This window comes from Elephantulus edwardii, unplaced genomic scaffold (assembly GCF_000299155.1).
Source record: "Elephantulus edwardii isolate Elephantulus edwardi_28Jun2011 unplaced genomic scaffold, EleEdw1.0 scaffold00189, whole genome shotgun sequence".
Classification (NCBI taxonomy): domain Eukaryota; kingdom Metazoa; phylum Chordata; class Mammalia; order Macroscelidea; family Macroscelididae; genus Elephantulus; species Elephantulus edwardii.
Genome location: NW_006399939.1, coordinates 1,042,703 through 1,062,873, shown reverse-complemented (window position 1 = coordinate 1,062,873; position 20,171 = coordinate 1,042,703). Strand labels below are relative to the sequence as shown.

The 20,171-nt window shown below is 52.0% G+C and overlaps 1 protein-coding gene across 2 annotated transcripts; it reads right to left on the bottom strand.

Moving 5' to 3' along the window:
- Positions 1–2,812: 2,812 nt before the first annotated feature.
- Positions 2,813–19,779, bottom strand: SPI1 (spleen focus forming virus (SFFV) proviral integration oncogene). 2 transcript variants are annotated; one of them, XM_006896685.1, is made up of 5 exons: positions 19,517–19,779; positions 16,609–16,708; positions 5,612–5,799; positions 4,841–5,003; positions 2,813–3,293 (listed from the first exon to the last, which is right to left on the bottom strand). In XM_006896685.1, exons 1-5 carry the CDS (start codon positions 19,559–19,561, stop codon positions 2,974–2,976), a joined length of 816 nt encoding a protein of 271 aa, XP_006896747.1. In that variant the 5' UTR covers positions 19,562–19,779; the 3' UTR covers positions 2,813–2,973. The 2 variants fall into 2 exon arrangements, with proteins under 2 accessions (XP_006896747.1, XP_006896748.1); XM_006896686.1 differs by having other exon boundaries at positions 16,609–16,705.
- Between the last annotated feature and the right edge of the window lie 392 nt (positions 19,780–20,171).

Sequence of the window (20,171 nt, the reverse complement as noted above, 5' to 3'; positions counted from 1 at the left end):
GATATGAATACTGTATATTGTGTCAGCATGTTGTTGTTTTGTACTGTCGAGTTGGAACTGACCTGTAGCTGACCCTACATTTTCAGAGACAGCACATTGCAAGGCAGGAGACTGCGCGTCTGGTGGATTCAATCCGCGTGCCTTTGGGTTGGCAGCCAGCAGAGCTCATTGTGAGTCGACACAATGGCAAGTGTATGAGCACACACATGTGCAAACAGGAGCGTCTATATGTGAGTGTGCATGGGACTAGGCATCTGCACAAACTGGTGAGCATATGTGTAAACAAGCATGTGGTCAAAGGTGTAACACAGGTGTGAGCAAACGCAAGCCTGCACCAATACGACTAGGGAAACACACATACGCAAAACGGAAGACTGTACACACACATGCATGTGAGCATATGGACGAGCAAACGTGAGCATGTGTGCTTACATGAGAGCAAGCATGTGGACATGCCAGCGAACAGACATGTGAGCAAACAGGTTAGCAAATGTGTCAGTGTGCACGACACCAGGAGATGACAAAGGAGGGATGTGTGTCAACCACCTTCCTGGGTGCTGATTCTGGAAGAATCAGATTCTGTGAGAATCACTTCCCGCCCCCACGAAGCCTTGAGCACAAGTATCGAACCCCCACAGGCAGAGTGCCCCACTGCAGAGAGGGTAGGCTGGGAAGTGGAATGTCCTCTCTCTGGGGGCAGCTTGTTACAGGGCAGCAGTAACCCTGGAGGTGCAAATCAAAACAACTACGAGATATCATCTCACCCCAGTCAGAATAGCAAAATTTAACAGAACAGCAAGCAACAAATGCTGGCGGGGTGGTGGAGAGACTGGAACCCTTATTCACTATTGGTGGGAGTGTAAAACGGTGCAACCACTGTGGAAAGTGGTGTGGTGCTTCTCAAAAAGTTGCAAATAGAAATACCACTTGACCCAGCAATTCCACTACTGGGAATGTACCCCAAAGAAACCATAACCACCACCCAAGCACATATATGCACACCTATGTTTATCGTGGCTTTGTTCACAGCAGCAAAGAGTTGGAAACAACCTAAGTGCCCATCAACAAATTAATGGATAGAGAAGTTGTGATGTAGTCACACAATGGAATACTATGCTGCATTGAAAAACAAGGAGCTCATGCAATATTATTCAAAATGGGTGACCCTGGAGGACATTATGCTGAGTGAAATATCTGTCACAAAAGGACAAATACTGCATTAGTTGTAAAACAAAATTTACATAGGGGTTGGGGGGAGACTGAGAAAGATGGGATAAATTATGTATACTGTATTGAAACAGATGCGAGAACTGCTTAAAAGGTATATATAATTAGGTATTATTGTCATGAGTCCAGAACGAAGGCTGCATAGTGGAGTGGACTTGGGGGAAGGGATTGTGTAATAATGAAAGAATTTTTCTTTTACTTTTCAAAGAGAAGAACGAACTGGAGGGGAGCGGTGGGCAGGGAGAAAAGTGCAACAATGAATGAATGAATATCCAAAATCTCTGTAAATTTTCATTAAAATTACTACTGTTGTTAAGTGCTGTCGAGTAGCAGGCGACTCATAGTGACCCTATGAAGGAGAGTCCTCGACGCATGGGTGCCTTTCATCCTCTCTCCAGGTTCATAGGGTTTTTTCCGGAGGCAAGCTATTATGTCACTCCTCCTTCCAAAATTAGTACTACTAATAAAAAAAGATCCAGTCAGCCCTGCACCAGTTATGTGACCTTTGACATTATCTGCCCTCCACAAGCCTGTTTTCACTTCATAATATGGGATGATAGCAAATTCTACCTCTCAAAATTGGCATCTAACAAATTATCAGAAAACACAGAATTGTTATTCTCCTTGGACGTGCATCCTAAAATTACGACTTCAAGCCCTACTGAGGCTAAAACAAAAAATGAGTGCAAAGAGCTTTTTAATATAATTTATTCCCCTAATAAAAACTGAAGAGATCTCTGGTGGACTGGTGGGTAGGGGGTTGCCCTGGCAACCCAAAGACTGGCTGTTCAAAACCACTTGTGTTACTCTTTGGGAGAAGGATGGGCGATCTCCTTCCGAGTGAATTATAGCTGCTGAACACCTGCCAGAGGGTCAGCTATGCGTTAGTTCTGACTTGACAGCAAGGAGCTTGAGCTTTCTCCCATTTAATAAAAGCCAAAGGAGTCCTGGTGGCGCTATAGTCAAAGCATTAGGCTGCTAATTGAAACACTAAGGGTAGTGGTTCAAATCCACCAGCAGCTGTGCAGAAGAAAGACGTGAATTTGTTTCCGTAAGCAATGGTTTTATGATGCTGTTCTACTCTGTTCTATAGAGTTTCTGCGTGTTGGAGTAGACTGATATGAGCGAGCTTTGGTTCCTTCTATTTTGTTTTGATAAAAACTGAGGCTGTTTTCCTTACACCTGACTCTGCCTCTGCGTCAGGCACTGCATGTCATCTGTCCTCAGGTCCACAGGGTCCAGCACTGGGCAGGGAACTTGGCCAGCCCCCAAAGCAGAAAAAAGAACAGACTGATGTGTTCAGGACCCATAGACAAGTGCAAAAAGTTTCTGATAGTCTATTAAATGTATAACCTTGCCCAGAGTGTTCCAAGGATAACACTCTGGGCAAGGTTATATATTTTATAAAGAGACTATCAGAGCTGCAGTTTTCTCTGAGGGTAACTTTTTCATCCGTTCTCCAAGGGACAGATGAGTAAGAGACCAGGAAGGTGTTGAGGAGCGAAGACTCAATTTACACAAACAGGATTTTGGGGAACTCCCAACGAGATTGAACTAAGCAAGACTTCTGTGGGGTCCGGCTCCCAGTCCGGTGGGAGGTGAAGCGGGTCCTAGAGGCTGAGAAGAGGAGCATGGGGGGTGGCGAGGCCTGGCCCGCCACAGTCCTGCCTCTGGCCCCGCAGCGTCCCTGTGTGTCCGGCTGGCGAGGGTTAATGCTATGGGCGGGGAGGCCTGGGGCCTGTGGGCTCAGTGGGGTGGGTGGCGGCGCTCGGCCAGGCCCCCGCGGCCCAGCACCTCCCCGCTGAACTGGTAGGTGAGCTTCTTCTTGACCTTCTTCACCTCGCCCGTCTTGCCATAGTTGCGCAGGGCTCGGGCCATCTTCTGGTAGGTCATCTTCTTACGATTGCCCTTCTGGATGCCCCAGCGGTGCGCCAGCGCCTCCTTGTGCTTGGACGAGAACTGGAAGGTGCCCTTGTCCTTGTCCACCCACCAGATGCTGTCCTTCATGTCGCCGCTGCGGAGCAGGTCCAGTAGAAACTGGTACAGGCGGATCTTCTTCTTGCTGCCTGCGAGGGAGGGACCAGCAGGTAGAAGAGGTCAGGCTGGCCTTGGAACATCCCACTCCACTTCACCCTCCTGTATGACTCCCTCTGGGAGGGCTACAACCCACCAAACTTGCAAGGAGGATTCTCATTGACTGGTGCTAGGAGGGTCTAGGGGAAACTGAGCCCCAGCACTAGGTGCACGCCCCACACCCGTGCACCCAGACCATAGAAATGCACAGAAAGTTGTGCATACACAAAACACACTCATGTACAATCACATACAGCAAGATACGCACATACACCTGCATACACACAGCACAGAGATACACACACATACAATCGTGTAGTCATACACAACAGACACACATGCACACACAGCACAGAGAGACGCACGCAGTATAAAGAGACATTCATACTGACACTCACATGAAATCACACAGCGCAGACAGATGCACACATCCACTCTCACAGCAGGGCGTGCACACAGCTACACTCACGTGCAATCACACAGCACAGGCTGCTGCACACACATACACAACCACATGGTGCAGTGGATGCACGCACATACACACAACCACACTGCATAGGCAAATCAACACACATACATACACACACAACCTGTGTGCGCACACACATACACAACCACACAACACAGCAGATGCACTCACATACACACAACCACCTGCATAGGCAGATCAACACACACACATACACACAGCATACAGAACAGGCTGATGCGTCACACACACACATACACACATCAGACAGCACAGACTGGCGCACACACACACATATACAACCACATGACACAGCAGATGAACGTATACACACACCACACAGCATAGGCAGATCAACACACACACATACACACAGCATACAGAACAGGCTGATGCGTCACACACACACATACACACATCAGACAGCACAGACTGGCGCACACACACACATATACAACCACATGACACAGCAGATGAACGTATACACACACCACACAGCATAGGCAGATCAACACACATATGTACACGCACAACCTCACAGCACAGGTTGATGCACACATATATATACAATCACACTGCACAGGCTGATGCATGCGCACACACACACAACCATACAGCACAGGCTGATGCGCGCACACACACACACACACACACACACATATATATATATATATACAATCACACTGCACAGGCAGACACACATAGCAACACAACCTGTGCACACTGACACACCGCTTAGACTGATACACATACACACAGTCACCCGGCACAGACGGATATATACACATGCACAGTCATACACAGCGGACCGATGCCTATACATACACTACCACAGCACACATACATACACACAGATGCACAACAGTCACACGGCACAGACAGATGCACACACAGCACAGGGAGGTGCTGCACCGACATAAGCACAGCAGACAGTTGCACACACGTATAGCACACACATACTCACACAGTGCAGACAGTTCACTCGGCACAAGGGAATGCACACACAGTGCGGCATGAGAGCCGAGTGAGGGGGGCCTCGCTGTGCTCGGGCCCAGCTGTGGCCGGCCCTACCTGTTTCCCCGTGCAGGAGGCCAGGCCCTGGTTCCAGGCCTTCGGCCTCCCCGTCAGACACCTCCAGCGGCGGGCTGTGCCGCTCACCCTCCTCCTCATCCGTGCTGGGCTGGGCTGGGGACAGGGACGAGTAGGGTAGGCACATCCGGGGCAGGTAGGAAACCTGGAAGTGAGGAGAAAGAGGGCATCAGCGGGAGCTGCTGCAGGAGAGAACTTGGGCTGAGGGCTGCATGGATGGCAGGAGGCAGACAGGTAGGGAGAAGGCGGGGAGAGTCGGGTCACCCTGGGCCATCACCCACAGATGACCGGGCAGTGACCTGCACAGGCCTCTGAGGTGGGGACACAGGATTTTTCCTAGTTTGGGTCTGTGTGGCCTGTGGAGAGGGCTCCTTTTTCTCAGCTGCGCAAAGGCATTATATGACTAAGAGTAGCCCTGGGCCCCTCAAGCTCAGGGCCTAGAGGTCAGTGTCAGAGACGGGGTGTGTGTGTGGGGGGGTGTATGTGTGTGTGTGGTGTCTCTAACAGCTGGGAGGGCCTGGAGGGCGAGTGTGGGCGGTGGGAACTCTCTTGGGTCTGACGGTCCACAGAGCAGGAGGAGATAAGGGTGGGGGTCATGAGGTCAGCCAGAGGGTCAGGAGGCAGCCGTTGGGGCTCCGGCCGCCGTTGGCGCTGTGGGACAGGAAGCTGGGTTGGGTAAGAGCCTGTGTCAGCTTCCTGTGAAGCTCCAGGCCTCACCACAGGCCGGCACCCGGGCTCCTGCGGGACACGCACCTGGTGGCCGAGGCCGGCGTGGGACGGTGCCATGGGGGTGTCCAGGACGTGCATCTGCTCCAGCTCCATGTGGCGGTAGAGCTGCTGCAGCTGGGGGGGCTGCACACTCTGCAGCTCGGTGAAGTGGTTCTCGGTGAAGCTCTCGAACTCATTGTGCACGTGGTGAGTATGGAAGTCCCAATAGTGATCTGCAGGGGACAGGGCAGGACAAGGGCCCAGGAAAATCACCTCAGAGCACCTGGCCTACTTGTGGTTCTTGCCCTGAGCTCGGTTCCACCCAGTTAGTTCTAACACATAAGTGGCTTACAAACAACAGAGCAGAACCCTGCTCTACCCTGTGCCCCCTGCCCCATCCTGTGCCCCCTCCCCCCGCCTCACAATCTCTGCTGTGCCCGGGCCCATATTTGGAGCTTCTGTGTCAGGCCAACTCCTTGAGGGTCTTCTTTTTCTCTGACTCCCTGCTATTTATTTATAAGTTTCTTGTTTCATGAACACCACTCACTTTGTCATCCTGTTGTTAGTTGACACTGAGTCGATTCTGACCCATGGTAGCCCCTGTGTCCAGAGCGGAACTGACCAGCAGGATAGTCAAGGCTGTGACCTTTCAGAAGCAGTCCACCAGGCCTGTCTTCCGAGGCACCTTTGGATTCGAGTCACCAGCCTTTTCTCTAGGAGGGGAGTGCGTAATTCTTTATGCCCCCACCCCCAGCGGCCCCTTCGTTCAACCTCTCCATTTCACACACAAGAACCCTGAGACCTGGAGCATTTCATGCTCTTATGTCCCAGAAAGAATCAAATCTGAGCTCTGTCATGTAATTTGGTTTGTGATCTCAGGTACATCTGTGGGCCTCTCTGGCCTCAGTTGCCTCACCTGTAAAATGCGGCTAGCAGCTATTGTGAGGATACAAATGTGTTTATGTTTTAGAAACTCCTCAGCAGAGAACCAAGGAACCATGGTGGCACAACAGTTAAGTGCTTGGCCTGTAACCAAAATGTTGGCAGTTCAAACCCACCCACTGGCCCCACGGGAGAAAGACCTGGTGATCTGCTTCCATGGAGATCATGGCCAAGAAAGCCCTGTGGAAAGGGGGAACCCAAAGAGGAAGTGGGAAGAATGAGGTCACCCTGAAGGCATTGAAGCTAATGTCACGAAACAAACAAAGGCATACGCTGCTGAGCAGAAAATAAACATACTCTGGATGTTCACCCAAGCCAATACATTGAAAAGAATAAGAAAAATCTTATCGATAGTCCCAGTTTACCATGTAAAACCAGTGCATAAGACTTTGAAAAGCAACCCTCTGGGCTCTCATGCTGGGAGTCAGACAACAGCATGGGCACAGGACTGCAAGGCCCCCGTGAGGCCGCCCCTCTCCCCGCCCTGACACTCCTGCTGGTTCCTGCAATGACTGGCCACCCACGGTCGCACACACAGGCCTAGCCAGTCACATGGCCAAGGTGTGACTGCAGAGTCATAGGGCAGACCATGTCCTTCTGCAGGGCTGTGGGCTGGGGCTGTCACACCTGCACTCCACCAGCCCTGAGACTCCCCTGGGAACTCCCCGTGGGTGTCCGTGGCTGTGATGGGACTCATGTCTGCAGAACTGCCAAATGTCAGTGGGTGTCCTGTCCTGCAACAAGGGCACATCCCCAACAGGGTTTTCCTGCGCGCCTTTCCAAGGAACAAAACCCAAGGGCTCCCAGTATACATGATGGGGCTCGAGAGAAAGTGGGATCATCAAGTGACAAGAGGGGTTTCCTCATGTGACCACAGAAGGGAGCACACAGACATGCTAGGCCAGAATCACACCTCTGGGATCAGTGCTTAACCCCGGGCGAGCAAGTGCAGGGAGCGTGTGTGTTGGTGTGGGAGTGCATTTGTGTTGTGTATGTGGGGTGTGTGTGTGTGTGTAGTGTGTTTATGTGTGTCTACGTAAAGTATGCAGGTAAATGTGAGGAGTATGAGTGAGTGTATATGAGTGAGTGTGTTGGAGGGGTAGATATATGATTGTATGTGAGTGTGGTAGTGCGTGTGAGGCAGTATGTATGGGTATGTGGGTTTGTGTGCATGTGAGTAAATGTGTGACTGTGAGTATAGGGTGTGTGTGAGTTGTGTGTGGTGTGCATATGACAGTTAACTGAGAGTGTGTGTGTGTGTGGCGTGCACGTGACAGTGTGACTGTGAGAGTGGGGGGTGTGGTATGCATATGGCAGCGTGAGAATGTGTGAGTGTGTGTGTGGTGTGCACATGACAGTGTGACTGTGACTGTGTGTGTGTGGTATACATATGACAGTGTGACTATGTGAGTGTGTGTGTGGTGTGCACATGACAGTGTGACTGTGTGTGTGTGTATGTGGTGCACATGACAGTGTGACTATGTGAGAGTGGGGGGTGGTATGCATATGGCAGTGTGAGAATGTGAGAGAGAGTGTGTTTGTGTGTATGGTGTGCACATGACAGTGTGACTATGTGAGTGTGGGGGGGGAGCTGTGGTATCCCTATGGCAGTGTGAGAATGTGAGAGAGAGTGTGTGTGTGTAGTGTGCACATGACAGTGTGACTGTGAGTGTGTGTGTGGTGTGCACATGACAGTGTGACTATGTGAGAGTGTGTGGTGCGCACATGACAGTGTGACTATGTGAGTGTGTGTGTGTGGTGTGCACATGACAGTGTGACTATGTGAGAGTGGGGGAAGCTGTGGTATGCCTATGGCAGTGTGAGAATGTGAGAGTGGAACTTTATGTGTCCGAGTGTGTGGATGTGATCGTGTGTGAAGGTGATTGTACGGAGAAATGAGTGTGTGGGAAACTGTTCTGGGGAATTGGGGGGGGGTGAGTGTGTGTGTGTGTCTTCTTTTCTGGCCTCCCTCCCCCACCGCTCTCCCTCGATGCTTCTCACTTGGTCTCTGTCATAAACACATAATCAAACGCTTCTAAGAAATTAAGTGTGTTTTTAGCTCTGGACTGGATATCAAAGGACTCACGTTCTAATCACAGCTCTGTGGTGGATTTGATGTGTGAGTCTAGACAAGACATTTTATCTCCCTAAGCCTTTGATTGCCCCTCCAAAAGTCGGGGCCTCATCTGGGTCTCATGTATGCAGTAAATCATTTGACTCCATGATGCAGGCCATCAGTCTCCTGCCTCTGTGGGGCACAGAGGGAAGAAGGAACATCTGGAAGTGAGCCACAGGTGGGGCCAAGTTCTGCCTCAGCTGTCTTCCACCAGGTAGCTCATTCTATTTGTCTAGGCCTCCGTTTCCTCATCTGTAAAGTGGGCCTAATAATCACACCCATTCCAGGCTTGTGCATTAAACGACTGATGAATACAAAGCACTTAGACTAGAATTTGGCACAAAGTAAACTACATGCATGTTAATCTTTATCATTATTATGGTTATTCTTTGATTTGTTAACACCCCCCCCCCATTCCCTCCGTGGCACTGAGGAATAGCTCTGGTCCCACTGTATGTCCCTCTGTCCCAAGGACTGGAGTTGGAGCCCCCATCTTGCACAGTAAGGATGGGCTACTAACAGTCACCTCTTTATCTCCAGTGGGGTCTCAGGGTGGTGCAAAGGATTGTGTGCTTGACTGTTTGCTGGAAAGATGGCAATTCAAACCCACTCAGAGCTTCCATGAAAGGCAGGCCTGCCAATCTGCTTCTGAAAAATCACAGTCCTTCTCTGAACACATTTGGGGGTGGGGGGGGCACAACACAGAACAGATTCAATGGCCGTTGGTGAGGTTTGCTTTTAGGGACTCTCACTACCTCCACCTAAGTGCTCAACAAACATGTCCTGAACACGAGTGAGTCCCAGGCTCCCAGGGACTGTCTCTCCGACTCTCCATGAAATGATCTGAATCTGAAGGATACTTCAATCCTGCAACGAGTTCGCCCTGCCTGGGGGAGAAGTTGTCCCATCCTTCAGCGTGGCTACATCTGGAGCGTTGGGATTTGTGAGCAATCCAGGTTCCCCTTTTACCGTGGATCCTCCCTTGCCCTGACCTTTCCCATTTCCCAGGCTCTGGTGCGAAGATCTGAAAATGCCTTATCAACCCATCAACCTGTCCTCTAATTCCCCACCCTCAAACCTGCTCCATCACTAGGGTTCAGAGGGAGTACCCAGAATACTCTCCAGGTGGGGTAATGGGTCACCAATTGCTCTCCTTCCCTTCCCCCCCACCTTCGTTCTGGCTTCGCTTTCACCCACACGTTCTCATGGTGGTCTCAGCTGAAGCTGGAATTTCCCAAAGTGGAAAAGGACACCTTTATCCAGGTCCTCTGGGGGACAGGCCAGACCTGCACATTTGAGGTCCCCAAACAGACCCACTGAGTCAGAAGCTCTGAGAGTGGAGCTGGGGCTCTGCACTTAAGGGGTCCCTCTGAGATACCTGTGCTTGGTGCCCTCAGGAACCCTGGCCTGAAGGCTGCAGCAGACTCCCAGGCTACGATTAAAGTTTCAAAAGGTGCAATGGAAACCTCACCTTTGCCCCTGATTTGGGTGCCCAGGCAGTTACATAATAAACGCCATGGCAGAAACGTTCCAAACATGGGGCCCTCCAGGTACAGGGTATAAGAATCCTTCAGGGCAAAGGCCAGTGCTCCAAACCTCATTTCTGGGTGATTCTCCTCATGAACCTAATGCTTATCCCTTTCTGACCATTCACAGGGCAATTCCAGCCATTCCACTGTTTAGGACCCTTTGCACGACTTTCTGCTCCTCAGAAGACTAGAATGTCAGTAGCCTGTCAGGAGGTAGTGCTGAGCCCTCCTCTCTGCAGCTCGTTAGGCACCCAACACACAGACCTCAGTCAGTATTTGATGAAATGACCAACGAAGTGGTCTTTCGTGTGGGTTTTATGCACGAGGCCCTGAGCTAAACCTTCAATCCACATAATCTCACTTCATCTTCACCACAGCCCTGAGGAGGCGGCCACTGCAGCATGACCTTTGTTTTGTGCACAGAGAAACTATGACTCAAAGAGGTTAAGTCCCTTCTCCACAGGCAGACGTTGGTGTGGAGTCAGGATCCAGACCCACCCCTGCCTGACTCCAGGGACTGAGCTCTGCACCTCCGAGGAATGAGACGTTAATGAAAGCTTTAACTCTCCCCTCACTCCTGGTACGTATAAGTGTCATGTACATGTTCCCCAAGTTCAAAGTGTTCTGGTGTTGGGAAAGGGGCATGAGTAACTGCATAAAATAGTTATCAATTCACTGGCTCCATATTGCCAGGCTGAGAGGTGATTGTATGATTTTGTACAGCGAGATAAAGTCTGTTGGTATATTTACTGTTCTTTGTAAATTAGTGAGAAAGTGTGGAGTTCAGAAATAGGCAATACTAAAGTGAATATTATAGGCAATACTAAAGTGAATATTTTTCCATGCCATAGCCCAGATATCCTACTACCAGAGTCAGCTGAAACAGATAATGGCCTATATCATATCTATCAAAACTCTTCATCTGTAACAAAAAAACCTAAAACACTGAATGAGTCAACATATATTTCATTAGCAAGGAAAAGTATCTATAAAATCTTACAAGTGATGTCAATAAAGGGAGTGGACAGCCTCACCTACCATGGAGCGCTTCTCCCTCCCCTCCCTAGAAGACCACCCACCTGGCTAAACCACACTGGGATGTCCCTTCCTTCCCTCCCTAAAGACCCTCATTATAAAACCTGCCCTAATCCACTTTACGATGCAGTATTTCCCTGGTCTGTCCCTCTGCCCCTTTCTCTCTCTGCAGAACAAGGAATCCCACCCAAGAGACCCCTCAGTAAAGCTTCTTTAGCTTGTTGTTGTTGTTATGTGCCGTCGAGTAGCCTGCGACTCATAGCGACCCTATGTACAACAGCCCTAAACTCCGTTCTGTCCTGTACCAATCGCACTGTCTCTGACACTCCCATTTCAATTATCCCAGTCACTGAATCAATCCACCTCATAGAGGGCCTTCCTCTCCTGCGCCGTCCCTCCACCCTCCCAAGCATGATGTCCCTCTCCAAGGACTGGTCTCTCCTCACAACATGTCCAAAGTATGTTAGACGGATTAAAAAAAAAAAGCTTACAAGTGAACAAACAATAAAGATTCAATAAATAAAGAGTGAGATCCATGAAGAGATTTGGTCACTGACTGTTCTCAGCCCTTTGTCTGTCCATCATCATCCATTCGTCTATCATCTACCCCTCACCCATCCATCCTTCATCTATCCACCAACCAATTGTTTTCCTCTTACCCATCATTATACGTCATTACCCAACAATAATCCCTCCACCGTCCATCTAGCCAGTCTTCACTCATCCATCCATTCACCCATCTACCAGTTACCCATCCACCTTTTATCTCTACATCCACCCACCCATTATTCACAACCCATGCATCATTATCCAGCATCATCCAGCAATCCATCCATCCTCCATCCAGCTTCCATCTTCACTCATCCATTCATTTATGTAGCTTGTGGCTACATGATGGGTAGACAGATTTTAAATGACTGGATGGTCAACTTTGTCCACCATTCAACCACCTTTCTACCACCCAGCCATCTTCCCACCATCATTCCATTTCTCCATCTAACCATCCGTCAATCTACCTATCATCCAAACATCACCCATTCCCTTATCTATCCACCAGCTTCCTTCCAAACAAATTCCAAAGTGCTCCCTACACATCCCTACTATTACTAAGTTTTTGCGGCTGCAAATACTAGTGCAAACCAAGACATAAGTAAATGATACTCAAAACCCTAGCCTTACAAAGTTCAAACTTCAGTCGTCCTTTCCTCCTCAGAACAAAAACCTCAGCCTGAAACCCAAGCCTTGCCCCAGGGGAGTAGAAGTCAGACCAGAGTAGAGCATGAAGATGAGAAATCTAGAAAAGAGGGGCAAGAAAAAACCTTGTCAGGAAACCATGGCCCATTGGGCTGGGGTTCCTGAGGCCCAGCCCCTGCTGCCCATCATTCAGATACAGAGCAGCCCAGAGAACAGAGAGGCTGCTTCTAAGTCTCATGGTTCTCATTAACCTCTACCCTGTCTCCTGATTATCAGTGTTTTAATTATTTCCCCTGTTACAAAGATGGATCTGGCAGGATCTGTGTTTTTTTCGTCCCATGGCACTTAGCAAAGTGTCTGACGTATAAATAAATGATGTTTGATAAGTAATTATTAGGTGGTTACATTGGTGGCAGATGAGTGGCAAGTTTAGTAGGTAGAGGGAAGGACAGTTGGAAAGGTGGATGAATAGATGGTTAGCTGAGCGATAGATGGTTAATGACAACAAAGGATTTATGAATGAGTGGACAGTGGATAGGAAGAGCTCTTTAGAATTCCCTTTTTGTCACCTCCCCATCCAAAGTAACAAATGCTAGGCAAGCTCTGGTAGCCTAGTGGCAAGAAGCTGTACTGCAATCCCAGAGGTGCACGGTTCGAATCCACCAGATGCTCTGCTGGAGAAGGAGGAACAATCTCCTCCTGTACTAGTCAGATCTGAATTGACGGTACACAAGGCCGGAAAAAAAAACCAACAACAAAAAACCTAGTTAACCAGCAACTAGGTGCCATAGTAACAAATTCTAGTGGCTCTGTCAACAACTCTGGTAGTCTAGTCCATAGGAAATTGTAACTTAGCCTGCAATCTCTCTGGCAGTTCAAATCCCTCAGCCTCTTTAAGGAAGAAAGATGGACAATCTCCTTTCCTGCAGTTTTACAGCTTCAGAAACTCAGCGGAGGGGCAGCTATGAGGCGGTTCTGACTCGATGACAATAAGTGAGTGATTAACTCTCTTTTCAAAATGTATCCCGTTTCTACCCTCTTCTCCTGTCTCTACTGCTGCTAACCCTTATTCAAGCCACTATCACCTTTTGCCTGGATTATCCCAGTAACTCCCTAAGTGTTCTTCCTGCTCCTGTTCTGTGCTACACCCAGCAGCCAGAGTGATGATCTCAAGGCACTATTCAGATCATGCGAATTCCATGCTCAGAGCCCTTCAATGGCTTGTCATTGAGTGTCAGATAAACCCCAAACTCCCTCAAGTCCCGTGTGACCTGGTCCCAGCCAACTCCCTGGCTTCATCTCATCCTCACTCCCCCTCTCCTTACAGTCACTTGGACGCTCTGTTAGGCCCCTGCTTTTGTCCTTGCTTTTCTAACTAGAACACCTGCCTCTTTGCTCCTCTAACCAGCACACACACCACTCTCTTCTCTTCATTCAGCATTCAGTTCAGCTTTGTATAGAACCTGTCAGTAGATAAGATGGAATGTCTTATTTGCTTATTGGTGTAATGTCTCTCTCCTCCCTCTCTGGGTTTTAAGATCTGTGAGGGCAATCACCTTGTCTGTCTGGCTTAATAACAAACTGCCAGTGCCTAGAACAATGTAAGAGGCCCTGGTGGTATCACACCTTAGGAACTGGGCTTCTAACCAAAAGATCAGCAGTTCTGAATCCACCAGCCACTTTTCTCCAGAAAGGTAGAGTCTCCTCCCAAAATTGACAAACATGATGGAGGGTCACCAGGAGTCAGATTCAGCTCAAAGGCACAGTGGATTTGGTCCAGTTTGGGTTAGAACAGTCTGGTCTGTGATGTATAACCCGTGAGTATTTGGTAGTTGGACAAATGAATGGACGAGTCACTGAGTGGCGGAGATGAGAAGTGACGGGAAGGATGGATGGACAGAAAGGAAGATGGGAGGGTAAGCAGATGAATGGATGGTGACTGTCTGCTGAGTCAGAGGCAGATGACACAGTCGATCAGTCACAAAGCCCTTGTATCCAACCCCAATGCATCCCCCACCCCCCAAGCTGTTCCATCGCCCCTGCTGGGGGGATGCAGTAATGCCAACAGATCACACTCTAAGGGCTTACCCAGCCATACAACATACCTTATATGCACCACGTCATTTAATTACAACTCAACTCAATAGGGTAAGTACATTCACACTTTCCAGATAACGGGTAAGGGAAAAGGGGCTCAGAGAGACTAAACTGCTTGCCCAAAGGCTAGGCAGCTAGACAGTGATGGAGCCAGGACTGGACTTAAGCCTTTAGATTAAGTTAAGCTTCACCACCTAAAAATGTGGTACAGAGGGTGGGCAGGGACTGGTAGGAGAATGCAGGGTGTCCATGCTCACAAGTCTTCAAACAATACCTTCCAATAGGGACTTAGGAGATGGGTCAGACACCTGGACAGACAATGATTGGGACCAGTGCCCAGAACTCCCATGGACCATAGAGGAATCCCTGGAGGAATTGACAGTTTATTACCCAACAGGGAGGCTCAGGCTTCTTCGACAGGGCTTCCTCCTTGGCTAGTTACTTGATATGGACAAAACTATTGTCTACAGAGGGGGAAACTGAGGCCACCATAGACCCTAAAGAAATGTATCCAAACCTGAGAGACCAAAACAGCGAACAGAGGATGAAGGGTCCCAGAGAGCAAAGAACTTGCAGGGACCAGAGTGAACATGTCACCTGCGGCCACCAGGGGGCGCCTGTCATCCAACAAGAGGGGCCGTGTAGAGTCCTCTGACTGTGCTTGTTGAAGGTGTGTCTTAGTCCCTGGGTCACCTAGACCCTGCCCTTGATCCTGCCTAGGGAAGCTGAGTGGAATAAGGGTGACTTTTTCTCTAAATTAGATTTCCCACCAAGAGGATTATTTCTTGTGTAAAAGATGAGCAGGAAAAGGACTGGGTAGCAATCCTGTGAGAAGCTATAGGTCCCAAACCCACCACCTGCTCCCAAGCCCTGGTGCCATCAAATCAGGTACATCTCACAGCGACCCCGTGTGTTTCAGAGTGGAGCTGCACCCCGTGGGGTTTTCAGGGCTCTGGCCTTCCAGAAGCAGATGATCAGGCTTTTCCCCCCAAAGTGCCTCTGGGTGGGTCCCAACCTTTCAGATCCAATTCACCTGTCCAACTGTTTATGTAAGTGAGGGACTCCTAGCTTCCAGGTGGAGCCCTTTATGATGGCTGCCAGGTGCGCGTTCCAGGTAGGCTGTGTGCAAGCTTACGTGCGAGCTCTAACGGTGGGCTCCTGCAGGACGCGTCCTGGGTGTGGCCAGCCGGCTGGGACTGCCACTGAAGGTCCACAAGTGCAGTTACAGGCGTGACTGAGCCCAGGGTGTAGCCTTCAGGTGGGGAACCTTCCTCCGTCATTCTTTGCCCTGTGGGGTTGCAGACCCCCTAATGGCCAGCCTGTTCAGGTCTTTCTAACCTCTGGGAAATCTCCCAGTGAGACCTCAAAGTACCATTTCTGGTGACCTGTCACAGCCCCCTGCCCAAGTCCCAATCTCTGCTGGGTCTGAGGTGGGTGGGTAGGCCTGGCCCCTTCCCCCACCCCTGGCAAGCACAGGTCTTTCCCACCATCCTGCTGTCAGCAAGGCTAGCTGTACCCTCCCAGGGGACGGTGGGCCATGTCAGGAGACTTTTAGTGGTCTTGGCTGGCGGGGCTACTGGTGAGTGGAAGCCAGGGATGCTGTAAACATCCTATTGCAGAGAATAGCCCCACAGCAGAGACAGAGCAGCAGCTCAAGGCTGGGAACACTTCTAACCTCGCACGGGAGAGGGAGGATGAGACACTGGGGAGCTGAAGGTGAAGGAGTGATGACAGAAGCAGAGAGGAAGAGGGGGGGTCCTGCGGGGTGGGGCAGATAGAATGAGCTCCATCAACCAGCCAAGGCTCCTGACTCCTCAGCCTCACTGTCCCTGTTCATGAAACATCCATGGTGTTGGACAAGAAAATATACGTGGAAGGAACTGGCCTGGATGCCCAATAAATGCGGCCGGGAATGGGGAGGTGGAGGATGTGAACACTCTTCCCCAGAGCTTCCGCCACCTGATTCTCAGAATTCCATGTCTAACTTCTCCTTGAGCGGTCCTAACTTCTCAGAATTCCAAACGTGCCCTGGAACCATGTGGGTTTTTTTCTTCCCAGGCAGGAGACCCACTGGGATGCCCAGGCCGGCAAAGGAAAGTGGGGGTGGGGGAGTGGGGTCCTGTACTCACCACTGTGGCTTTCCCCATCGCTGTTGATATAGGGGTAGTAGTCGTGTGTGGGGCGCTGGTACAGGTCAGCTTCATAGGGAACCAGGTCTTCTGTCGGCTGCTGACAGAATTGGGGGGCATCAGGGCCTGGACTAGGGTCCGCAGGCACCCCCCCCATCCACCTTCTCTCACCCAGGGTCTCTTTCTGCTTAGGTCTAGAGAGGCCAGAGCCACAGTGAGGGGGCCGGAAGCTCAGGAGAGCAAGACCCTCCAAGGATGCAGAAAGGCATGCAGGGAACCTGGAGGTCAGAGTGTAGGCTTTCTGCACCGGCTCGGCCCCCTCACACGCACACCTGTGTGTGCGCACGGTCTCACTGGCCCCCTCACCCTGTTTGCACTCTCATCTCTCACACACAGAGGCTGCACAGACTTCCTGGGACCCACAGACACCGTGGTCGTGCACGTGAACTCTCGCCCCAGAATCACACAAGCTCGTGCTCACACTGCGCTCATGTTAGTCCCCACATCCTCAGCCCTGACGCACACACGCTCTCTCACCCTCATGGTCATACAGTAACACACTCACAACACACACTGTGATTCCTGTGCACATTACACACGCGCGCGCGCTCGTTTTCACACACACACACACACACACACACACACACACACACACACACACAAGTTGTCATTTCCTTGCTGCTGTGTTCAAGCCTGTGAACAAACACTCATTTACTGTGTGCCCCACACACAGGCTCACCCTCAGCACAGCACCTCCTGCTCCCTGTAGCCCCCCCAGGACACAATTCACAGACGGCTTCCACTTGGGGCTGAGCGGGCTGCTAGAGCCTTGACCTGCTCACCTCCCTCCTCCAGCCCCCCACCCCCTCACTGGGATACCCCCTCTCCTGACTCCCTCTCCTCCCCTCCCAACTCACTCCTTCCTGCACTCACTCCTCCCATCCTCCTCTTCCTTCCTCCCCCCTCCACACCTCTCCTCCTCCCACTCCTTCTCCCCTCCCTTCATCCTCTCACCATCATCCCCTCTTCATCCCTCCCTCCTTCCCTCCTCCCTGCTTGTCCTCCTCCTTTTCTTTCCCTCCCTCTCTTCTCCCCTTTTCTCTCCCTCCTCCCTCCTCCTTCAACTTGATCTACCTCCTCTCTCTCTCCACCTCATCCCCCTCCTCCCACTGCTCCCTCCTCCCTGCCTCCTCTCTTTCTCCACCTCATTCTCCTCCCACCTCTCCCTCCCCTCAGCTCTCCCTTCCCCCATGTCCTCCCCTTTACCTCCATTCAGTCTCTCCTCCCACCCCTCCTTCCTCCCTTTTCTCTCTTCTCCTCCTTCCTCCCTCTCCCTCCTCCCCTCACATACTGGCACAGCCACTGGGGCAGACATGCACCCCCAGAGCCTTCCCAACAGTCATCAGGCATCTCCCCGCCTCCACAGTACGTGCCCAAGGATTGCACAAGAGTTGTTCCGGCCCTCAGGGCTTGGGCTGGGGGCCCAGAACTGTCCCGGAGCCCACCCTCTCAGGAGGCACCCAAAAGCGGCCCCTGGGGCTGGGGAAGGGCTGAGGGGTCTGATGGACCCACGAAGCAGAGCCCAGGATTGAGAGCTGAGGTCAAGAGTGGTTGAGCCCGGCCTGTGGCCTTCTATGGGCTGGGCTGGCTCTTCCTGCGACGGCTCCCACCACCCCTGCCCATCTTCTTGGCTTCAGGTGGAGAGAAAAGTGGAGTGGGGTAGGGGCAGGCCTGGCTGGGGCCAGGGGCCAGCACTGAGTCTGGCTCCAGGTGATGTCAGGCCCGGGGTGACTGTGGGGGTGTCTCCTGAAGCGAGGGTGCCCCCCTTCTCTAAGGCTGAGCTGGGGCAGGGATGGGAGCTGCCTTCATCCGGGAAAGCTGAGTCAGGGAGCAGGCTCTGCAGCCGACCCTTTACTGCTAACCCTCCCTGGCTCAGCACTGAGGGGTGGAAGAAAGGGGTAATCTCCAAAGGCCCAGATGTGCCCCTGCTCAGGGCTACAACTGTCACTGAGTCTGTCCCCACTGTCTCAGCCCACAGTCCTCCCTTGGGGGGATTTCTGCGCCCTCACTCCTAGACGCGGTCTCTCCCGTCCAGGCCCAGACCAGGTCCTGCCAGCCCCAGCCTCATCCTCAGCTGCGTTCTCCTCTCAGCCCTATTCCCTGTCCTGGCCCTCCTGGACCCCCGGGCTGCCCAGCCCTGACTTTGACCTTAGCACCTTGTCAAGCCCTTGTCCCAGTCTTTACCTAACCTTACCAGCTCCTGACCCTGAACTTTACACTAGCCCTTTCCCAGCTGCTGCCCCAAACCCTGCCTAGCCCTTACCCCAAACCCTTGCTCCAGCCGTTAGCTGACGGCTTGCCTTGCTGAAGGCCTCCGCCTTCCAGAGGCGAGTAGGCCTGCGACCCAAACTCTGGTCACCAGCAGCCATGTCCCCTGTGCCAGGCCCCATGCTGGGTGTCAGGGGCCCAGAGTTACTTTGACCTCAGTTTCCAAGAGCCCCTAGGCTGTGAACTGAGACCTCTGACCCTTCACACCTTCCTTCAACCCCCTCCTCTTCTGCTGACCAGCTAGCCCGTGCCTTTCTCCCCATCAGCTCTGCGCCTGTCTACCACCCTCACCAGCTTCATCCAGAGCCCTGCCCTGGAGCTGGGGCCTGCCACCCAGCTGGTCTATAAATATCTGTTCAGGCCCCACCGATCACAGCCCCGCAAGGGCCAGCCTCAGTTCGCTGGGCAAACTCGGAGGAAGCCCCTGGCCCCCTCTCTGGGTCCCAGGCCGGGAGTTCCAGGGAGGAAACACCAACTTCCCACTGATAGCGAGCCGGGGGGGCAGTGGGTGGGCTGCCGGGCTGGTGGGTGAGTGATCCAGGACCCCAGGCTGGGCTGGCGAAGGAATCCCAGTACTCACAGGGGCAACGAGGGGAAACCCTTCCATTTTGCACGCTTGTAACATCCAGCCGAGCTCCAAGCCAGTCCGGTCCCCTGCCTCGGTGGGGGCCACTGCAGAGCCCCTTGGGATGGGGCGCCCCGTCGGGGGCTGGACGGTCGTGGGGCGGGCACAGGGTTCAGGCCTGCCCCCTGTGCTCCAGGAGCCCTGGGTGAGCCCCCTTCCTTGACATTGCAAGGGCCAGCACAAGTTCCTGATTTTATCGAAGGGCCTGCCACTGGGAGATAGTCCCCTTGGGGTGACATCACCGCCCAGCCTGTTTGCATAAATCTCTTGTGCTACCGGAAGTCTCTCTGGGCTGGCTGGGGCAGGTGGTGCTCCAGGGGCTGGCCTGGGAGGCCATGGGGGCCAGGCCCCCTGCCCAGAGGAAGCTGGGACTGTGAGGGGCAGCCTTGGGGGCTGGATAGAGGGTGGGAGAGAGGAAGACTGACTCTACCACCAGAGTCCCTTTGCCGCTCCCAGGCCCTCCTGAGGTTCTGTAAAGCCGATCCCACAAGGGCCTGGTCCTCTTGAGACCCCACGTGGCCAACAGTCACTTCTCTGGGATCAGAGCTGGTAGGAGTGGTCCCTGTTGGGGTCAGCCTGGCTTCCTGGGAGGGCACTAGGCCTTAGCATC